The following is a 21,422-nucleotide window of genomic DNA, read 5'->3' on the forward strand; positions in this document are numbered from 1 at the left end:
ACCCAAATTAGCCAGGAACTGGGCTGAGCGCGCGCCAGAGAGCACCAGTGGACCAGAAGGCAGATTGCACCCCTCCATGAGAACAGTTTCCTCTCCTGACGAAACACTGGTCCATCTGGCTTCTAGCGCCTGCCTCGTCTTTGCACTGCCCATCTGGCTTGGAAGACGTGAAAACCAGGCAATCCGGCAGAGATAAACACTGCTTCCTGAGGCTCAGGGCAGCCCCTGCAGCTGGCAGGTAGGAATGCCTTCAGAGGCTCTGCTAGGACACAAAGCAGGAACAGTCCCTTTTGCAGATACAAAGAGTTAGTGCAGATCAGCACATTAGCAAAGCAAACATTAAAAAGAAATTTAAAAGCTGCTTAATACTTCCAACTTCCCTCCTGATTATCTATTCAAGCTGTCAAGCAGCTAGACCTCAGGAAAGAATCCCTCCTCTGGAAGGCACCTTGACTTAAGCGGCTATAGCCAGTGGGAGTGCAGAAAGTACCCCTTCCAAACAGTGATCACGTAACACATGTAAACCCTGAGAAGGGCTGATCTGAATCCAGGCAGCAAACTCAACCCTTTCTAGGGAGGGCCTGTGTTTCATACAGATCGTGTGGGTGGAAGAAGTCTCAGAGTCTCTCTCAAGTCGAAAGGAGAGAACAGGGATGAGGCTCCTGGAGCTTCTCTTTTCCTGTATTCCTGTTGCATTCTTGAACCCCAGGGACTAACCAGTGTGACAGTCAAGGTGCCAATTTACTGCAAACATTCCCAGTCTATTAAGAGAGGCAGGCAAGAAAAGTTATGCTCCAAACACATAGGCCAGCCAGGGACTGCACATCGTCCTTCTTCCTTTGGCCCAGATGAGGCAGCTCCTTCCCAGCAGTCGTATGAGGAAGACAGTAGTGCTCAGATCAGAACTGGACCCAGCCTGTGCCTGGCTGAGTCTGGCTGGAAGTTGACCTATAAAGGGAAGACAGGGAAGGAGAGGGGGATCAGCCTTTGAAAAAACAAAGCAGATAAAAACTGGCTTTTCTCTAGGCAGAAAGAGCTCCATGAATTTAGTCCGTGAATGCTTTAAAGCAGGAATCAGCAAACTAAAGTCTACCAAATTTGGACTCTGTTTTTGTAAATAAAATTTTGTTTGTACACAGCCACACCCATCCATTCATATGTTGTCTGGATGCTACACCAGCAGAAATGAATAGCTGTGACCAAGACCGAATGGCCCACAGAGGCTATAATATCTGCTACCTAGTCCTTTACAGAAAAAGTTTGCTGACCCCTGTCCTAGAGCATATAAACAAACAATGGTGCATCAGGAATTTAGCATCTTTTCACCCTGACCCCAAGTGAAGGCCTGAAATTCTATGGAGCCAGAGAAGACAAGAGACCCTGCCCTTGAGGTCTCATGAAAACAAGCCTAGATCCTAACTTCTGGGGTGGGGGTGGGGGCAAGAAGAGGGAGGTGCTGGGGAAAAGCTGAAGCACTTGGTGAGTGGTTGAAAGGACTCCATCTAGCAGTGGGGAGCCGTAAAAGCCTTCACAGAGAAAAATCTGCAACCAAAGTGGGGACACCCTCTTTGTTTGTGCCCTCCGTCTGCCTGCAAATGTCCAAACTGGAAATGTTGCTTCAAACATCAGAAGAAAGGCATTTGCAGCACCCCAGGTTGTTAGAGAAACAGCCCTGACCCCAGTCAGAAAGCAGAGAATGGGATCCTCCTCACCCTGTGGATTTGGTAAAGTCTCCCCAGATGTCGGTGGCAGCAGTAGTGGCAGGTTTGGGCTGTGGCCAGGACATGGTGGCACCTCCTACTGATGTCCCCAGGTCCAAGGAGCAGGAAAAGAGAAGGAAACAGGGGAGTCAGAGACTTCTTTCAGTTGTGTCAGTGACTCCCACATCAGGTGGCTGAAAAAGACTGAGAGATGCACTTTTGGGCCACAAAATTGCCAGTGAGCTGCCCCGTTTTGGCTGAACTCTCATGAGCCCTCAAGGGTTCCTGGAGAAAAAGGAGAAGGCCACATACCAGAAGGAGGGAAGGCGAGGCAGTGAGGCCAAGTCACATATCATCTATCACTTCTACCTGAAGCTGACTAAAATTGTTCTCACTGCCTACATTGGAGATCTGTCTACAATTTACAATGCCCTGGCTTCTCAAATGGCAAAGGCCCAGCAAAACCACAAGATCATCTTCATGTGAAGCCCACAAGTCAGCATTTGGACCAACCAGTGCTGCTGAGTGCACATTATATGCCAGACAGGTGCCAAGCCCTGGGAACCCACACTGCCTTAGAGGTTGGGGAGGGTCTTCTGGGACAGCTGATACATGTATCTATTCACCAAGGTGGGTGGGCATAATGGGGCTGCAATGCTTGCTTTTGTGCTTTTCTGGTACCTCCCGCAGTGCTGCCAACTGTTCTTTCTGAAGCCCTATGCCTGCCACCCTCCACCTTTCCACTAACTTGGTATTTCCAAATTGCTCTGGGCAGGGAGTCCAAATAAAATTGGAGCCTTCACCAGGTAAGTCCTGAAACCCAGAGGGGCCAGCCTCTCCTAGAACATCAATTGGTTCCATTCTCCATCCCATATTGTTGACACCCTTTTTTCAATATGAAAAAGTGAGAATAGGCATGACCCAAATATCCCTCAAGATTGGGAGAAGGATCAAAGGAGAAGGAGGAGTTATAACAAAGAAGACAGGATTTAACAAAAGAGTATGACTACTGAATCATTATATTGATATATCTTTTAGTCTCCAGGGTCATGGAGTGGCTAAAAGGAAAAATAGAACTGCAACCCATACCAAACTTTGAATTCTGTCCTATAACTCTGTAACTACTTGTTAAAATGTACTTGGAAATTTATTGCTTTTTTGTTTATATTATATATATATATTTCACAATATAGAAAGTTAAAACAAGTAACAACAGAAAAAACAAAAGTAGGGCCCTCAATAGTTTAAAAGTTTTGCAGCTTATCAATTCTTAAAGTACATTATCGCATTTGACCTCATCATAGCCCCTGGTAGAAGGCTGGTCAGGATAAGCCCTGTAATTCTGTGCAGATTGCTAAGTCTCAGTTTCCTTATCTCTAAAATGGGGCTAATAATAGGCTTGAGGATTCACCACGTAGTGCTTAGCATAGGCCTGGCACAGTGATAACAATGTCAATATTAATAAAAACTGAGAGCTAACATTTAGTGAGCACTTACAGTGTTCTAGGGACTATTATATATGCTACACATGGATATGCTCCTTTGTTTCTCACAAGAAATCAATGTTGCAGGTATTATTACTATCCCCATCCTATAGTTGAGGAAACTGAGGTACAGAGAAATGAGCAGTTTTCTGAAGATCACACAGCTGGTGAGCTAGTATTTGAACTCAGGCAATCTTGTTTGGGAGTATACAGTAAATGCTCAATAAATGTTGGCTCCTCAGGACTCTATTATGTAAACCAACCTTGTTTGTAGACATGCCAACTAGTTGCCTATTATGCTCATCAAAACTTAAGCTCTTGAGGGCAGGGACTTTGTGCAGCATCCTCAGTGCCTAAAACTCTGCCTAGCTCAGAGCAGGCACTCCATAGTATCTGTCAAAAATGCATGGTAGGGGTGTGTGTGTGTGTGTGTTTGTGTGTGTTTGTGTGTGTGTTTTGTGTGTGCTTTGAGGGCAGGTCTAGGACTTAAAGAGCACAGAGCTTACTGAGTTTACAAATAACAGAGAGAACACATTAAGAATGCAGATTCCACCCCCGCTCCCAGCAGCAGTGCCAAGGCAGGTGGTGCTGTGACCCAACTCTGAGGAACAATGGTTAAAGAATAATTCCTGATGTCAGATAGGGTGGGGGCTCCCCGATGGCTACTCCTGCCACTCTCCTGACTTGGGATAGTCCCCACAGAGCTGAGATTTGAAGTTTGACCTCCAGATAGGGGAGCTAATGTTGGGGACTCCTGAGAAACGGGAAGGAAGCAAGGCTTCCTGGGGAGAACTATGTGGAAAAACAAATGAGTGACAATCAGCCTGGAAAGGCCACAAGCATCAAGCTGGGTCAACAGGGTGGGAAGGTAAGGCGAAACAGCTGGCACCCAGCACTGTGAAAGTCTGGCACTAGGCACTAAGTTCTAGAAACCCAGGGTCTCCAAAAGACTCTCCTTATATCCTAGGACAAACACCAGCACAAACTGTTGGGGGAGCTGCCTTTGCAGTACCCTGACAACTAGGCTTCTACTGAGGAGCCTGCTCCAAACCACATTTCTAATTTTATTTCTCTCCACTCACTTTTTTTTTTGTATGCTGTATGGTGAGGGTTGCATTTCATTCTTCTTCCACGGGAGTATGTTATTACTGCAGCACCATGTGCTGAATTTTTGTTTGTTTGTTTTTTGGCAAGTACATGGGCCAGGGATTGAACCCGGGTCTCCAGCATGGCAGGTGAGAATTCTACCACTGAACTACCTTTGCACCCCTCCCTCCACACCCACTTTTGCGCACCTTAGACTGCATCCATCTCCCCAAACACACCATGTGTTAACAAGTCTGAGGCCTATTCACACTTTCCTCTCTCCTGGGATTGCCAATCAATTCTTACCCCAATCTCCTTTCTTAAAGGCACACCTCAGTGCTACCTCTTCCAAGAAGTCTCCCCAGATCACTTCAGCTAGAAATCAATCTCCCTCCATACATTTGGTCTTTGTACTCATAACTTACCCCCCACCCCACTAGAAATGAGCTCCCTGTGACCAGAGACTGTCTCCATCATCCACTCACTCAATAAGTACCAAATGAGCAGCCACTGAAAACCAGAAACCTAAGACTGATGATTTCACAGGTGAGGGCAGACACCCTGGAGGGGTAAGTGGTAGGACCTATGGGAGCAGAGGAGCCCCTTATGCAGTGTGTGCAGATCACAGCTGTGGTGACTACCTCCTGCGTTTGACATCATACTAAAGGATGAATAAGTGTGTGTGAAGGAGGGGATGCCATGGTGCCTGGGGGGAAGAGGAACCTGTAGGTATTGATTTAGCTGAAAGTATAGTCTCTACCTGAGCACAGACCTGAACTGGGAGCAACTGCTGGCTGGGTGAGGGAGCCCCCCACAGATAACTGCTCCCCAGGGGGAGGGATCAGGGTAGACGCTTTCCCCCCCGGGGGTGGAGGAAGTAGGCTCAGTCCTCCTGTGCTGGCAGGTCGGGCTCGGGGAGTCCCAGCTGCTCCTTCCTTCCTCTTCATGTTCTAAAGAGAAGAAAGGAATGCCAATCAGTTCTGCTGGAGTGCTAGCTGCTCTCAGAAACCCAGGAGCAGAGGGTCAATGTGACTTCCAGGCTGCAATGTCTGTCTAACCAAGAGGGGTTCAAGAGCCACTTGGCACCCTAATTGTTAAGAGCTACATTCAGTGCATCACAATTCTAAAACTATCACAAGTATTGCAGTTTTAAAACCGAGCACCCAACTTCATTCATCATCAGGGAAATTCAATGAAAACAACAACAATACATACCAGCAGAATGGCTCAAGTGAAAAACACCAAGGATTGACAGGAATACAACACTACTGGTAGGAGCATAAACTGGGAAAACTGCTTTGGAAAACTGTTTGAAAGAACCTATAAAAGCTGAATATTTGAACTTATGACCCCGCAATTCCACTCGTAGACATCCAACAAAAATGCACACACAAGTGTAAAGGAGATGAATCTGAACACTCACAGCAGCACTATTTGTAACAACCCCATACTGGAAACCATCCAAATGTCCATCACCTGTTAAAACGCTTTCTGCTTTTGATCTGGGTGCCCTTTTGCGTGGGCAAATTCTGTTTTAAAATATTTGTAGGCATATTACACCTTCAATAAAACGTTAAAAAAAATAAAACCCAAGCAACTAAGCCAGAATCCAAAGTCAACTACAGCGATGAAGATGACGTGGTTGCTCACTTGTAAGGAAAGCAGATGCTTAATCAAATGGCAAGACCACAGCCATGAAGTCAAACGATCTATGCGCGTCAATCCAGCTGTGCCAGTTATTTCTAGTTCTATGGCCCTGAGCAAGTTCCTTAACCTCTCTGAGTTTCAATGTCCTCAGTTCTAAAAGGGGAGGATATTTAATTCATGTGAGAAAGTGCCTAAAAACACTACCTGACATACAGCTGATGTTCATAAATGTTAGTTTCCTCCAAGCAAAAGAATCACATCCCAACCAGTCCACTGGATTTGACCTGTATTTTCTCTTAAGGGCCAGCTGGCCAACTTCAAAGGTCCCAAATCATCACCAGCATGAAGCAGAAAAGAAGAGAAAGACATAGTAAATAAGGAGGAGAACATTAGTTTAGGGTTACAAAGTTTCTTCAGAAAACAAATCCATTTGTCCCTGATACCCCCAAATCACAACCCTCTCAATCTTCTCATTCCACCTTTACAAGTCATGGCAACCTAGCCCACCCCAACCTTTTCTGTCACCAAAGGGACTGGATGCACTAAGCAAGGGGCAAAGAAGAGCCAAAAGGGGGAAAGCCAGTTGAAGGGCAGCTCAGAATAGAGACACAGGGGCCTGATGAACACCAGCAGCAGGAGCTGTTCTGGCCATGACCACCCTAATCAAAGGCTCACTGGCCAGCTACCCAGCACCTGCGTTGAGGATTTCCTGCCTGGAGCCACCCCAAATATTTCTCACCCAAGGTACGAGGCCTAGCACAGCTTGGCGTGAGCACACTGACTCCCTCCTGACCAACTCTAACAGCCAGGATGAATCGCCAGTTCTAGTGGAAAATGATGCTCCTTCACAACTCTGGGCCTTCGCACATGCTGTTCCCTCCACCTAAATCAGCCTTTGACCCTCTTTACCCACTTTCAGGTCACTTCTTCCAGAAACTCCCTACTCTGGGCTGTGTGCCCCTCCTCTAGGAGCCAGCAGCACCCATGACATCTCTTGATCCTAGACCCTTTCCAGTCATGCTGTAATCACATGTTTACTTGTCTGACTCAGCTCAACTCTGAACAAGCAGAGGCTTCTTGTTCACCCTTGGTCCAGTACCTGGTACAAGGCAGCTGCTCAATAAACAACTGCTGAATCAATGGAACCAAACTGTGTGAAAGGAGTGAAGTCTCTGGGCTGGTCTACTTTTGGTAGCCACAAGGATCATATGACCATGGCCAAGAGAGGGTAGGACTCACCGCAATGTTGATTTTGATGGTCTGGCCCTCCTTGAAGCCCAGATCCAATTTGGGGCCTTGGTCTGGGTTCTGGGCTTGTTTTGCAAATTCACACTGCTGTTTTACCCATCTGAGGAGAGAAAAGGAAGAGAAAGGTAAAGAAGGAAGAGACCAGTTGACCTGCACTCACCCACACACTCATCTGGTACCTACCAACAGCCTAGGATGAGACTTATCGAGGTAGTACTGGGTGACAGAAAGAGCGCAGACTTGGAAGTTAGGCCTGAACTCAAATCCTAGCTCAGATACTTATGTAGTGGTAAGCACTTCAGATTGCTCATTAGTAAAATGGGACGGCAACTCTGTTTATCTTGAAGACTGCTATGAGAATTCAGTGAGATCACTTTGGTAGAGGGCTCTAGCTCACTGTCAGAAAATTTGAGTAGCTGGCCCTCACCTCCACAGTATGACATGAGAACTGATAAGACAGGGTCTGTGCATTCCCCCCTAAGGCTCATAAGGTATATGGTTTGCATTCCCTGCAAAGACTCATAAGGTAGATGGTGAGACAAGGAAGGAGAGAAAAACACAGCCTTCATAAAGTACCCATCTAGCAGCCACCCAGGGCAGGGAAGAGCCAAAGAGCTCACATGAGTGGCTGGGTGTCCCCACGGGCTGGCAGCCAGAGGTGGAGTACCCTGTCATTTAATATCATAAAGGACTACCAAGATGTCTGATGGGTGGCCTGGGAATCTTACTCCCACTTTTATGTCATGGAGATGTGGGCCCAGGAAGGCTAAAAGGAGACAAGGGCTCTAGCTGCTTAGGAACCTGGTAGGAGTCCCTGATAGCCAGGTGACTGGGATGGCAGAGATGAGCTAGAGAAAAGCAGATGACTTGAAAGCAGAGATGAGGAGTGGTAGTGGAGAGTAGAGAGGCCTGCCCTAAAGAACTCCTGAGTTTTCCTGGGACCCTGATGGCTGACAAATTACAAAGAACCACCTTAGGTTTCCTAACTTGGGAAATCATTCCATCCTGAAAAAGAAGGGCAGAGACATGAGCACATGTCCCAAGGGGACCACTCACTTAAAATGGTCCTGCAATGCAACATTGAAGTCAAAGGCATCGCCTCGGTCCATGAAGCCAACTCCAATAAATGCACGTCGCCCTAGGGGACAACACATGATCAAACCCACATCCCAGAGGCAGAGGAAAATACTTTCTCATGAGGAGGAAGCACCAAGGCCTACACATACCGTTTCCGTCTTCGATGCGGACAACAAAATATCTGCTGGAATCTGTCACACTTTCCACAGCAGTGCCAGGAAACTGATCCACTGGTGCCTGAGCAAAGAGCTCCCCTGAAAGCACATGTTGGTGTAAGTTTTGAGCCCCCTCCCAACCCACCTATCATATACTGAAGTCAGCCTTGGGTCCTGTGAGGCGGCCTGGTAAGCTAAGGAAGATCATCAGAAATTCAAATCAAATCTATTCTTGCTGAAGGCAAGACACAGGTAACACAAGTGAGGAAAGGCTTAAGTCAGAGTTGGCCTAGAGGTCAAATCCAGCTCATAGTTTCAATTTTTTGTTTAATTGCCACACATTTCAAAATCAGATAACATGCAAAATAATCCAGATTTGGGGCTTCTAAAATCAGAAGCTCTAGCAATCCTGGGCTTCATTTCCCATATGAGAATGACAGGCGGGAGCTGCTGGCAACTCATTCCATCTGCCTCACCCATTCACATTACCTACCAGAATTCTGAGGGCTCTGGAGCAGGTGAGCCATGGCTTAGGTGAAGCACACCTTCAGAAAAGGCTTAGCATCTGAGCCAGGGCTGTAAGAGATGTGGGTGAGCACAGAAGAAGGAAGCTTCTGTACCTATAGAAAAATCTGAAGCAGGCTGGTTTCATCCAATCTCAGAAACAAGGCAAAAGAATTAGTGGTTTAAAGGGAGCTCTTATGAAATGTACCCCTTTATGAACTACTGCTTCCATGGTGCAGCACAACACACGCGTCCTGTGAGCTGTTGACTAGGATCACTGTAAAATGCATTGATTCCTATTGGTGCTTTAAGTATTTAACCAAATATTTTTTTTTCTTCCAAGTCCTGTGGTTCAGAGGAGACTGTAACTAAGACTGAACTGAATCTAAATTGACAGCCCTAAAATTACAGACTCTTATCAATTTCTCTACCCTTAGTTTGGTATCCAGGACTCAGGACTTACCTGGCTGCCTTCAGCCTAAAGAAGCTATTCTCAACCAGGAGTGATTTTACTCCCTCTCACCCTTAAGGGACATCTGGAAATGTCTGGTGATGTTTCTGATTGCCACAACTACTGGCAGCTAGTGGGGAGAGGTCAGGGATGCTGCTAAATATCCTGCATTTGACAACCTCTCACCACAAAGACTCTTCTGGCCTCAAACGTCAGTAGTACTAAGACTGAGAAACCGTGGTCTAAAGTTATATACTTGTTATTCCATTGGATGAGATGAACATGCCTCAAGCTAAGAGCATTCAGAAGGCTCAGCCATGAGAAGTAGTGTTACACTAGGAAGTTTATTAGCCACAGTTTCTAAGGACCCCAGAGGATAGGGGTTGTCTGTCTTGTGACACCACCTGGGATGTTCTGACAATTTTCACAGCCAGAAATCTGTCCCAACTACAGTAGATTTCTCCTCAAAATCCTCTGCAGCCAATACTCACCCTGCCAACCCCATGTTCCAGGAGAACAAATCAATATTTTCAGTCACCTTGAAGTTCATAAAATATTTGATAAACATCTTTTCACTTAAGATTTCCAACAACCTTGTGAAATATAGACTGTCATCCCCATTTCAACAAAAAGGAGGCCAAGGCTCTAGAGATCATGTGACTTATCCAAGATTCCACAGCCCAAACAGAAGAGGCATAATTTTGTACAGGCAGCCAATTCTGCCTTTAAATTTTTGCACATTCTTTTGCCCCACAAAGAGGAAACCTTTACACATTAAAAATGACCAAGTATCGTGGGACCTACTGGAGCAGGCCCTGTGCCCAGTCCACTCTGAGCTTCTAGCTGGGCCTTGCTTCCAGCTGTGCTGCTCTCCACAGCTTATCCAGAAGCAGTGGTGACACAGGACAAGCGAGATTTCCACAAAGGTGACATCTGCCAGCTGACCCCAACACTGCCCAGCTTTGCTTTTACTCTCACCACAGAAAGAGCTGAGTAGGGTAGTTTCCATCTTCTTCAGTTAATGGGTGTGGTCAGCTCTAGGGAGTTACCATTCGGTTGATAAACAGAATCCCTGAGTAAGAAACAGAGCCAGCAGCAGAGGGCTGTTGTGTTTTTACCCAGTATATCTTCAAAGCAAACTCTAGGGCTTCCTACTCTGGACCAATTCGCAGGTCCCTTTTCCTTGGTCTCCAAAATCAGTTTTTTCCTAAGCACCTCCAAAAGAAACAGGTGCTTCTCGAAAGGAAATACTCCCTTTAACACCAGGAGACAGTGGCTTCTACAACTAAGTAGGTGAATGGAGTCAGCTTAAAGGTACATTGGGGTCTCTAATTTCTAGGATAGGTTCCCATGGGTACTGAGTGGCCTTGGCCAGCCCCAAGATGCCTCTTCCTTTATAAACTAAGCACTGAGGCATTCAGCCCCACAAAGGCCTCCTTGCCTTTACCTGAAGTTCTGTCCTCCAGCTTGATGTAGGCCATCTGCCCTTTTGCAGTGATCCTCAGCCGACCACTCCATGATGGCTGGTCCAGCTGCCACTCCGCAGCCCTAAGGGGACAAAAACCAGAGCTGGCACCAATGCCCACAGTGAAAACGGGAAGGGCATGTGGGCTACCTGCTCTAGACCAGAGGCTGGCAAATGTTTTTTAAAGACCCGGATAGTAAGTATTTTCAGTTTTGCAGGCCTTATGGTCTCTGTTGCAACTATGCAACTGGCTGTTGAAGAGCAAAAGCAGGCACAGACCGTACGTGAATGTGTTGAGGCTTTAAGCAGTTTAACCCAATATTTTCTATAGAGCATGGGTATTTCAATAAAACTTCATGGACAATGAAATTTGAATCTCATGTAATTTTCAAGTGTCATGAAATATTCTTCTTTTAAATTGTTTTCAACTACTTAACAATGTAAAAACCATTCTTAGCATATGAGCCATAAAAAACAGTGGGTTGTAATTTGCTAACCCCTCTTCTAGGCATAGAGACCTTTTCTCAGAAGCAGACTTCTAGTTTCCTTTCTGCAGAATTACTGTTCTAAGACACACCCAGGCTGCAGGTCGGGCTATCAGGGACCACTGAGATCTCTTGGAGGAAAAGTACACTGCGGACCGGTTACTAGTAGAAAGAGAAAAGGAGAGCAACAGTACACATGAGAAAAGCCAACTGGTGTTCAAAAGAGATATTCTCAAGGCATCACAGGAAAAAGAAACCCAGGGACTTAGAACAATTGCTTCTTTTCGCTTTCAAAGCAGCAACTTCACATTTTAGTTCTAAAAAGAGAATCCCCACGCACCCACATTTGTTTTTTTCCAAGAGGGTTTTCTTGGAAATTCCTACACATGTGGTCTGAGGGATACACAGATGCAAACTCTCAATTCACTATTCAGCTGACTCAATTTCAGTTCCTCTTCCTGGGGCAAAAGCGTTTAGATTTAGGCTGAGCAGAGCTGTGAGGCTGAAGTGCAGAGGCCAGCAGTTTCCTCTATCCCAAACTAGCCCCGCCTGACACCTTGCTCTCCGGGGAACCGATACCAATCCTACTGCCAACCCAACAGGGCCTGGAGGTGGATGACCATTGCTGGTTTGGCGGCCCATGTCTGGTTTGATATTAAGAGAGTCACCATTATCTCCAAGATAGATAGAAAATAAATGTCCTTTTCTTGTTGTTACTATTGTTTCCATCACACTATTTTAAAGTTATGTCATGAACGTATCAGGTGTTCCATAAATGTTTGTTCACTAGAAAAACCATAAGTCCATGGAAATACAATTGGAAAATAACAAAGGCCAGAAATGTGGACACACCCTCACTCTCGTGTTGCAGGCCAATCCTGTACATACCAATAACTTGGACAAATTCTGCTTTTAAGAGCCAACCCCCAAATATCAGCACATTCCTCACCACCACCCAGAGGCACAAAATAGCCATAGGCCAGAGGAGCTGTATCAGGTGTATCTTTTGGGTTTTTATATTTTCTGTTTGGTTTTGATAGATAATACATACTGGTAATAAAGTGCAAAAGGTACGAAAGGGTATACAATGCAAGGAAGTCTCCTTCCAACCCTGTTCCAATCCTGCCAGGCACTTTCCTGTATTCCCTTCCCAGAAATACTCTATACATTTACAAGCATAGGTACATTTATGCATCTCAAATGAACAATTCACTAGAGAAGCCTGCATTTCTTTCCAATTCCTATCAGGTATGAGATTCGCGATAAGGGAGTTGGACAGGGAGGGAGTCTCTGGACTTCAGCCATCAGCAAAGTTCCCAGAGACCGGTCCTCTGGCTGGTTTTCGGCTTCCTCCCTTTCCCTTGAGGATATCCGCTTGTGACAGGGCCCCTCCTTCCTTAACGTGTTTCAAGGATCCCTTCATGGCCAACGGTTAGCGCGTAAAAATAAAGGTCTGTGACACCACCACACCCGACGGGTACTCGATGGCCCCCCGAGGTTCCAAGGGCTAGACCCGGCTTCGATGCCTTCTCCACCGCTAGGAGCCCTAAGCATCGGACTGAGACGGCTAAAAGACTGGGTGTCCCTCCCTGCTCTGGCCTCGCATGGAAGAAGTCACACCATTTCCCCTCCCTTCGCCCCTAAACTGGCCGGGTCCGTCCAAGACTTCCATCAGTGAGTGGGTGTGTCGAGGTGGCGAGAAAGGAGTTAAGTCGAGGTTAGCTCGGCGCAGTGGCGGGTGGTCACCTGTAGCCACGGTTGGTAGCCCGCGGCGGGATTCGGTAGACGTGGACCTCCGGCTTGACACAGAGAACCGACTCATACTCGCTCTCCTCCATCTCGACGCCCGGAGCCCGCCGGACTTCCGGCTCCCTGCCTGCCGCGGGGCCGGAAGCGGCGCGACTCTATGACCCGGTTCTGGCTAGAGCGGCGGAACACGGACCTCAGCACCTCGCCGCCTGTGCGCCCTCTGGTGGAGGCCGTGGCTCAAAAAAGCGGCGGATGGACCCCGCCCCAGCGTCGTCTCGAGGCTTCCTCTTCGTGCAAATCCGCATCTGCTGCAGAGAAAGTCGTGAATTCAGACCCCACCGATATCCGGGCTCTTGTTTGTGGATCATCCTTCTCGCTTAAGGCCTGGGGCCCAGTTGCCTGTGATTCAAAGCTGTAGCTACCCACACACACCTCACAGTAGCGTCTCTCTTCCAGCCTTTGCCTCTTCCCGAATGTCCTCCCTTCTCCTGACTCTACTGAAGCTTCTCGTCCTCGAGGAATCCTTACCTAACCCACCGAGCTCTGCAGCATGCCCCTACCCTATGCGCCCACCGCCTTCCAGACTTCCTCTGTACTAACTAACGTATATGCCCAGGCCCACGTGACCTAGGCTTAACAAGGAGCTGCGTTCAAAGAGGTCACCTTTAACCACATAAGTAACTTCGAAAGGATTCCAGTCTTGGATTTCTCACAGAACGTTACAAGGGATACAGTGTCTAAGCACAGTGAATTCTCCAAATCCCTCTCGTTCCTTACTCTTCTCTCATTCATTCCAGAATATTCATTAGGCACAGCTGACCCCAAATCTATGACTTGGGATGGCAAACTCTCTCCTGACCCCGCGCATCAACCCCGTTCCTGAGCCTGCCCTTTCCCTCTCTTTTTCACAGACTCTATATAAGTTCTTTATCTGGGTTGATTTAACCTCTTTCCTTATTTTTTCTTTGTGTGAATTGATTAAACGTCTTATTTCAACTGTGCTCATTTTCCTGATTCTCCAAAACAAGGAAGAAATTGAGAAATGACCCCCCAAAATGATCATTCCTCTTCTTAGTTCTTTGATCCTTGCCTTAGTCTGCCAGAGATACTGTGACATACACTCCACAGTGGGCTGGCTTGAGTGACAAAAACTTACTGAGTCATGATTGGGAAGCCAGAAGTCTCAAATTAAGGCATCAGCAGTCCTCCATCACATAGCTTTCTCCTTCATTCTCTACTCTTGTGGCTTTCTCTGACATCTCACTTGTATGTCTCTGGCTTTTTCCAGTTTCTGGTTTCTACTGACTGACTGCATCTGAATTTCCCCTCTTTATAAGAACTCCAGGCCTACGGAATAAGACCCACCCTGATTCAGTTTGGCCTCATTTTATTAATACCATCTCCATGAGGCCTCATGTACAAATGGGTTCACACCCATGGGAATGTGATCAAGATTTAGAGCATGTATTTTGTTGGGGTAATGACTGACTCTACCCACTGTCCTGTCTGTCATTTTCCTAAGGCCCTGGACTGGCAAAGGCAGAATTCTCTTTAGAGGGTGGAGGAAGCGAAATACTGAGAGGGCAGAGGGGGGGGGGGGGGGCACACTTATGCTGGCACTCTTATCCCCTCCACATTCTCATCACTCTGTTTCTATGTCCTCTCTTGTTCTAGTTTGCTAGCTGCTGGAATGCAATATACCAGAAATGGAATGGCTTTTAACAAGGAGAATTTAAGAGTTGCTAGTTTATAATTTTAAGGCTGAGAAAATGTCCCAATTAAAACAAGTCTATAAAAATGTCCAATCAAACGCATCCAGGGAAAGACCCCTTGGTTCAAGAAGGCCAATGACGCACCAGAGGACCCGGGTTTGTTTCCCAGTGCCTGCCCATGTAAAAAAAAAAAAACGAAAGAAAAAAGAAGGCCAACGACACTCAAGGTCTCTCTCTCAAGTGAGACAGCGCATGGCAAACACAGTCAGGGCTTCTTTCTCAGCTGGAAGGGCACATGGCAAATATGGCATCATCTGCTAGCTTTCTCTCCTGGCTTCCTGTTTCATGAAGCTCCCCGGGAGGCGTTTTCCTTCTTCATCTGCAAAGGTTGCTGGCTTATGGACTCTCTGCTTCGTGGTGCTGCAGCATTCTCTGCTCTCTCTGAATCTCTGAGTCTCTCATTCTCCAAAATATTTCCTCTTTTATAGGACTCCAATAAACCAATCAAGACACACCCAAATGGGTGGAGACATGTTGTCCCCTAATCCAGTTTAACAACCATTCTTGACTAAATCACATCATCCAGGGAGATGATCTCATTACAGTTTCAACCATACAGTATTGAATAGAGATTATTCTACCTTTCTGAAATGCGATTTATATTAAAACTTGGCTTTTCTTAGGGGGCATGCTTCCTTTCAAACAGCACATCTCTCTCACTAGACTGTGAGCTTCTTGAAGGCAGGACCACGCCCCCTTCATCCTTGGAACCCCATGTTGTTTAGCTGATGGCTGGGGGTAAGCGGCCGTACTGAGTCAGTCACACAGACACACAGCACACAGCACACGACTCAGGAGACAACCCTCAGAGGTGAGTGGATGACATCTCCATCAAGCCCATATTCAGCAGCACAGGGGTTGGTACAGAGGAAGTGCTCAGTAATTGAATGAATGTGTGTGTGTGTGTGTGTGTGTGTGTGTGTGTGTGTGTGTGTGTTTACCTGGCTGCATTCCAAAGCCAAGTGGCAATTTGCTGCAGGCCACCATGTTCTCTTTCACACTGACTCCTGGCATTGGTGTGTGGTAAAAAGTAGAGGTGAAAATAGAGTATCCCAGGAATAAAGTACACGTACCTATTGAGTCGGAAAAAATTCCAGCCGGGAGAACATCTAGGACTAACTCTCAAGAGCCTACCTTTGGGATAGTGTCAACTGTCAGCATTGAGTTACATCACTTCTAACTTCTACTCTGGGAACCAAGCAGGCCACTAGGTCTATTTGGGGGCTCACCATGCATCTGCCACAGGTAAGAAATCTTCCCTTTCATGGACCCCAAAGAGAACCATCACTCAATACCCGGCCAAGGCTTGAAGGTAGCCAGGTCTTACAGTGTATTCAGAACACTTTCAGTTCTGAAAATAATAGGTGTTGAGCACCTACAAATGCCAGGAACAGATGATGGGGCCACAGAGCTGAGGCCAACCCAGCCCCTGCCTTCATGGAGCTCGCAGACCAGAGGAGTTCAGAGAAGAAAACAGTTCATTGCAATACAGAGTGAAAGCTCTATGTTGGAGCAAATCCACAGGAGGAAGTGGAAGCAAAGAGAAGAGGGACACCGCTAAACCTGGGAACAGTCAGGGAGGGCTCTCTGGAAGAGGTTACCTTGACACAATAACCCCTGTGAGGTACGCAGGGCAAGGATTGTAATCCTCATTGTGTAATGGAGGCCACTGAGCAGTGGTGAGCCTAGGGAAACCCTCTAGGATGACTAGAATCAAAAAGTCAGATAATAACAAGTGTTGACGATGAGGAGGAGAAATTGGAACCCTTCTGCATTGCTGATGGGGTTGTAAAATGGTGCAGCCACTTTGGAAAACAGCCTCACAATTGCTCAAAAGACTATACATAGGGTTATCATACGACCCAGAAGTTTCACTCCTAGAGTGGAAATGAAAGCATATGTTCGTTCACACACAAAAAAACTTATATATGAATCTCCATAGCAGCTTTATTTGTAATAGCCAAAAAGTGGAAACAACCCAAATGTCCATCAACTGATGGATGGACAAACAAAAGATGGTATATCGGTATGAAAAGGAATGAAGTACTGATACATGCTCCAACATGGATGAGCCTTGAAAACATTACACTAAGTGAAAGAAGCCAGTTACCAAGGACCACATATTGTATGATTCAATGAAAATAGCAAATTTATAGAGGCAGAAGGTGGATAAGTGGTTGCCTGAGGCTGAAGGTGGGATGGGGAGGCTGGAGGTCATGGCTAAGGAATATGGGGTTTCTTTGGGGGTGATGAAGGCATTCTAAAATTCTGGTGGTGTCTGCACAATTCTGTGGCTGTTCTAAAAGCCATTGAATTGCATACTTTAAAGGGAAGAGTTGTATGTGAATTATATCTCCATAAACTAACAAAGGGTACCAAATGTTCTGAAAGGGGAAATAATCCAAATTTGTCACCCCCCATTCTGTCCCCCTGATTCCAGATCCCTCTGCTAGGGTTAGGGATTTCCCCTTCTCGTCCAGATTCTCAGAGTAAGCAAGCTCCAGATGGGGGGGGGGGGGGAGACCTGGATCCTCTTGGGGTCTCTGTCCCCTTAAAACCTCAGCTTGTGGAATATTGGGGCCTAAGGATTCTGAGGTGGAGAACAGTGGACAATAGAGGGTGTGTTTGAGAGGTCTGGTGGAAGATTCTCCCTAGAAAGGTCATCTACCGCTGGGGCAGGAAGGCTCAGAGACAGGGAATGCTTACGGAGACCGAATGGGAGAGTGGTGGGGAAAGGAAAGGAACTCCAAGGGAAGAGAGAGGAATTTAGCCACAGCCCTGACTTCTCCGTGCTGAGTGAGAGCCTGGAGCCTTTGGGAGGCTGGACCTCTGCCTGGGTGGTAGCGTGGTGTGGTGAGCTAAGGTCTTGTCTGCCCTTGGGGGTACAGATCTGATTGCAGGGAAGACCTAGAGAGGAGCGGAGGAGAGAGGGACTTGGGTCAGTAGCTGTTAAGGGGCACGCACCTTCGCTGGGCTCCTAATAGACTGTGGGAGCCACTGCAGAACACCCTGTGTATCCCCAAGGCCTGACGTTGTATCTGCCATGGGCACATGCCCGATAAACATTTGTTGATTGTATAAGTGAATGAATGAAATGCTTAAGCTTCTTTGGAGGCAAGATGTCATCATGAAATAAGCAGTCTAGGGAGACGGACAGGCCTGACTTTGAATCTCACTTCCTCTGCAGACCAGCCATGCGGCATTGAAAAGACATTGGGTTACTCTGAATCTCGGTTTCATTATCTTTAAAACAGGGCCAAACCCACTGACCTCAAAGGGTTGTTAGGAGAATAACGTTTGCGAGTGCACCCAGCAAATAGAAGGTTCCTCCATGGGTGCTGGCTGGGTGAATACCCTGCCGTGATTTAGAGTGAAAAAAAGCACCGTCAAGATCTCCAAGGTCTTCTTGGGTGAGATGAGTTATGCCTTTCTAGGTTTCTGCTAGTTAACGACCACCCCCTAGAGGCGGTCCACAATGGACCTATAGAAATGGTGTTGAGATATCAAAGGAATTGGGAGGCAGGAGAGAGGGCTGAGGTGATGGAGAGCTTGGGGAAGAGGGAGCTTGAAGGATGGGGGATGTGGTTTGGAGAGGCAGAGAAGTGGGAGATGAGCAGAGACCCCCATTGCCTAACCATTTCTTCAGTGGAGCCTGTAACACAGAGCCTCGCTCAGGGAAAAGGCACTTTGGGATCTGGGCACACAGCAAAACCAGAAAACTAACCACACACCGTTACCCACATTTGCTGTGTGCCCAGTCTAGGGTCAGGGCTTACAGGAGTCAGCTCAGAATAGTTCAGAAAATTGAGTAGGGGTGGTAGTGCATCCAAATATGAAGTTGAATGGGACAGACAGAAGAAGAGAGAATATGAAGACTCGGGCAGGGTTTGGATGCTTTGGTGAACTACATATTGCCATTGGAGACTTGGGGGCTCTGAGGCAGATGTTCCCAACTTCTGTTCCTTAGCCCCATCTAAGAATTTGGAGTTTTCATCTATAGCATAGCTGTGACATTCTTGGTCTCTCTTAATAAATGCGCACTAGTTTTTGTTTTTTTATTTTTAGCAATAAGTTTTTTTTTTTTTAGCACATTAATATTTTAAAAGATATGAGAAGTCCTCCAGGAAAGAAGTCTGTTTAACTTTAAGCTAGGACTTCTCAAACATATTTGGCTTTGGAACCCTTTTCTTTGTGGAACTTCCTTGGGGAACCAGTATTTCAAAGACATCCTTTATGAAATGCTGCTGTATGGTAAAGCTGGGTTTGGGGATCCAACAGGCTATAATTTAAGTCCTATTCTGTGATTTGGTAGATTGTGGACTTTGAGCAGATCACTTTGCTTCTCAGAGCCCCCTTTTCCTCAGGGTGCTTGAGAGAATTAGGGGAATAGGTGGGTAATGGTGTGTGGTTAGTTTTCTGGTTTTGCTGTGTGCCCAGAGCCCAAAGTGTCTTTTCCCCTGAGCGAGGCTCTCTGTGTTACAGGCTCCACTGAAGAAACGGTTAGGCAATGGGGTTCGTGAATTTCCCCTGAGGGAGCCCCAACCCATCAGCTCATGCCCCCTCACTTGGTGCCTTCATTGACCTTGGCACAATGGATGACAGAAATGCCCAGGAGTACCCGGAGGGTAGGACCAAAGCTCCAGGGGCCCAGCCAAATCCCAGCCTGAGGACCACCAGCAAGAGGGCTGGTGATGAGCCCACCATATCAGGAGTCAGCCAGGTAGGACCCTCCCTCCCAGCTAGCACCTTTCCCCTCCCCTGCCTGGGCCTCCCCCTCTACCATTTTCAGACTCTTCCAGCTTCAGGTGACATATAACCCAATTCAAACCGGACTAAGCAGGAATGAGACTACACCAGCATAACTGACAAATCCAGTGGTGGACTTCAGGTGTAGCTGGATCAAGGTGCTAAATGAGTATCTCTTGACTCTGCCTTCCCCTCTATTGGCTGCAAGATGGCAGGGATTTTGCTGGCCACCCAGGCTGACATCTCCCCTTCTTACATCCTCCCACCTTAGCATCTCCCGCAGAATGAGAGCCCATTTGCAGTTGTTAAATACAATTACAAATACTTAAACAAGTCTTAAGTATCAGCATCATTGGCCCAGATGGTTGTCACATTCTCTCCCATGAACCAGTCACCATGGCAGGGAGAGTAGCCTAAATCTCCTGGCACAGCTAGAGGTGGGGCTCAGTCACTCAGGGCTGATTGTAGAAAGAAAAGTTCTCACACAAAAAAATGCTAGCTTCTCTTAGCAGAAGAGGTGCTGGATGAGCAAAACAAGAATCGCCTACTTGCTCTGCTAGGACCCCTTTGTGGCCTCCAGCTTCCCTCATAAGCTTTATTTCCCCCCGATAGATCCTCAAAGCTTCCCTCCACTCCACCTCCAGCCCCCAGCCCTCATCCCAAGCTTCCATCACACCTCTCAGCCACTTTTCCATCAAATATGTTTCCTTTAGAAAGCACCAAGTAAAACATGAACCGGAGAGCACAGAGAAGGCTTCTCCTTCCCATCCAGTTTCCCTAGGGCTAACAATGTCATCTAAACAGTCACCGTTCCCTTGGGATAAGCATTGCCTTCTCCCTATAGCCTCTGTTATAAATTTGACTTCCCCTGGGGACAGTGAGAAAGCCTGGAGGGCAGGAGTCTTAGAGGAAGACTCTAAATTACTCAGGGCTCTTTTCACTCGCACATTCATTTATTGAATAAACATGGTCATTAATAAACATGGTCATGGGGTCCCAGTCCTGCACGTAACCAGCTGTGTGGCCTTGGGCATGTCACTGCACCCTCTGGGCCTCGTTTGTTTCATTTTGTCGTCCTGAGGGCTCATCAGAAGGCACCTGGCACAGTCCCTGCCACGCGGTAGGTGCCCTGTTGTTGTGGGCTGGCATCAGAATCTGTTATTATAACGTTGTTTTCAGTTAATTCAGCCAGGTCATTTGGTGACGTCGAAGCCCAGTTCCACCTCCTGACATTGTGGAGGGCCCCTGTTAGACCTGACCCCAACGCCAGGTTCATGCCAGAGCCCGCCAGTGCTGACCGCCAGGCCCCACCCCGGCCTCTCTTTCCCAGCCTTGGGGCTCCCCATCCCCTCTCTCCAACACCTGCCCCAGTTAGGGGCAAGCTCTCCCCAACCCTGAGGCCAGCAGGGATGCCTAGGGAGAGAGGGGTTCCTTCCAGACCGGGTACTCAGGTCAACCCTTGAGCCAGCACAGAGGCGTCTCTGTTCCAGGTCGAGTTTTCAGCTGCTACAGAAATGGGAGATGGGACACAGCCGGCGTCAGCCCCGGAAGGGCCAGTGGAGGGGCCCGGATGCCAAGAAGCAGCAGAGGCGGGAACTGAGGAGCTCAGCACTGAGGAGCAGAGGCTTCAGGCAGGACCAGGGTGAGCTGGGGGGCCCCGAGAGGGCAGGCCCAGGAAAAGCCGCCCAGAGCCCCGTCTGGGCAGGGGGAACAAGAGCGAAGAGAGATCTCCCCGACTGCCTCACCCACCAAGCCCCAGCTGTAGCACCCTGAACTTCTCTCTCAGGGCACAGATCACCCTAGACAATTATTTGTGCTACTTATCTGAGTCCTTGCACTAGACTATAACCTTT

At 47.4% G+C, this 21,422-nt stretch overlaps 2 protein-coding genes across 22 annotated transcripts in view; one reads left to right on the top strand and one right to left on the bottom strand.

Annotated features, from left to right (window-relative positions):
• Window positions 1-722: 722 nt before the first annotated feature.
• On the bottom strand, window positions 723-13,206 carry NECAP2 (NECAP endocytosis associated 2). 4 transcript variants are annotated; one of them, XM_077151149.1, is made up of 8 exons: window positions 13,049-13,206; window positions 10,800-10,900; window positions 8,392-8,496; window positions 8,222-8,303; window positions 7,157-7,265; window positions 5,031-5,220; window positions 1,713-1,797; window positions 723-948 (listed from the first exon to the last, which is right to left on the bottom strand). In XM_077151149.1, the coding sequence occupies exons 1-8, from the start codon at window positions 13,138-13,140 to the stop codon at window positions 900-902; spliced, it is 813 nt and encodes a 270-aa protein (XP_077007264.1). In that variant the 5' UTR covers window positions 13,141-13,206; the 3' UTR covers window positions 723-899. The 4 variants fall into 4 exon arrangements, with proteins under 4 accessions (XP_077007264.1, XP_077007263.1, XP_077007266.1 ...); XM_077151148.1 differs by having other exon boundaries at window positions 1,713-1,800; XM_077151151.1 differs by having other exon boundaries at window positions 5,043-5,220; window positions 13,049-13,205.
• Window positions 12,784-21,422, top strand: part of SPATA21 (spermatogenesis associated 21) — a 68,109-nt gene continuing 59,470 nt past the window's right edge. For 3 of the 18 annotated variants that reach the window (XM_077151145.1, XM_077151128.1, XM_077151144.1), the window contains exons 1-4: window positions 17,449-17,676; window positions 18,078-18,233; window positions 19,306-19,543; window positions 21,060-21,211. In XM_077151145.1, the coding sequence (XP_077007260.1) occupies window positions 19,415-19,543; window positions 21,060-21,211 (281 nt within the window). In that variant the 5' untranslated portion in view covers window positions 17,449-17,676; window positions 18,078-18,233; window positions 19,306-19,414. Of the gene's footprint in view, window positions 12,977-17,422; window positions 17,687-18,077; window positions 18,234-19,305; window positions 19,544-19,618; window positions 19,728-21,059; window positions 21,212-21,422 lie in introns of those variants that run through there. The other 15 variants (XM_077151134.1, XM_077151132.1, XM_077151131.1 and 12 more) reach the window with 15 other exon arrangements.

The sequence above is a fragment of the Tamandua tetradactyla genome, chromosome 2 (genome assembly GCF_023851605.1).
Source record: "Tamandua tetradactyla isolate mTamTet1 chromosome 2, mTamTet1.pri, whole genome shotgun sequence".
NCBI lineage: Eukaryota > Metazoa > Chordata > Mammalia > Pilosa > Myrmecophagidae > Tamandua > Tamandua tetradactyla.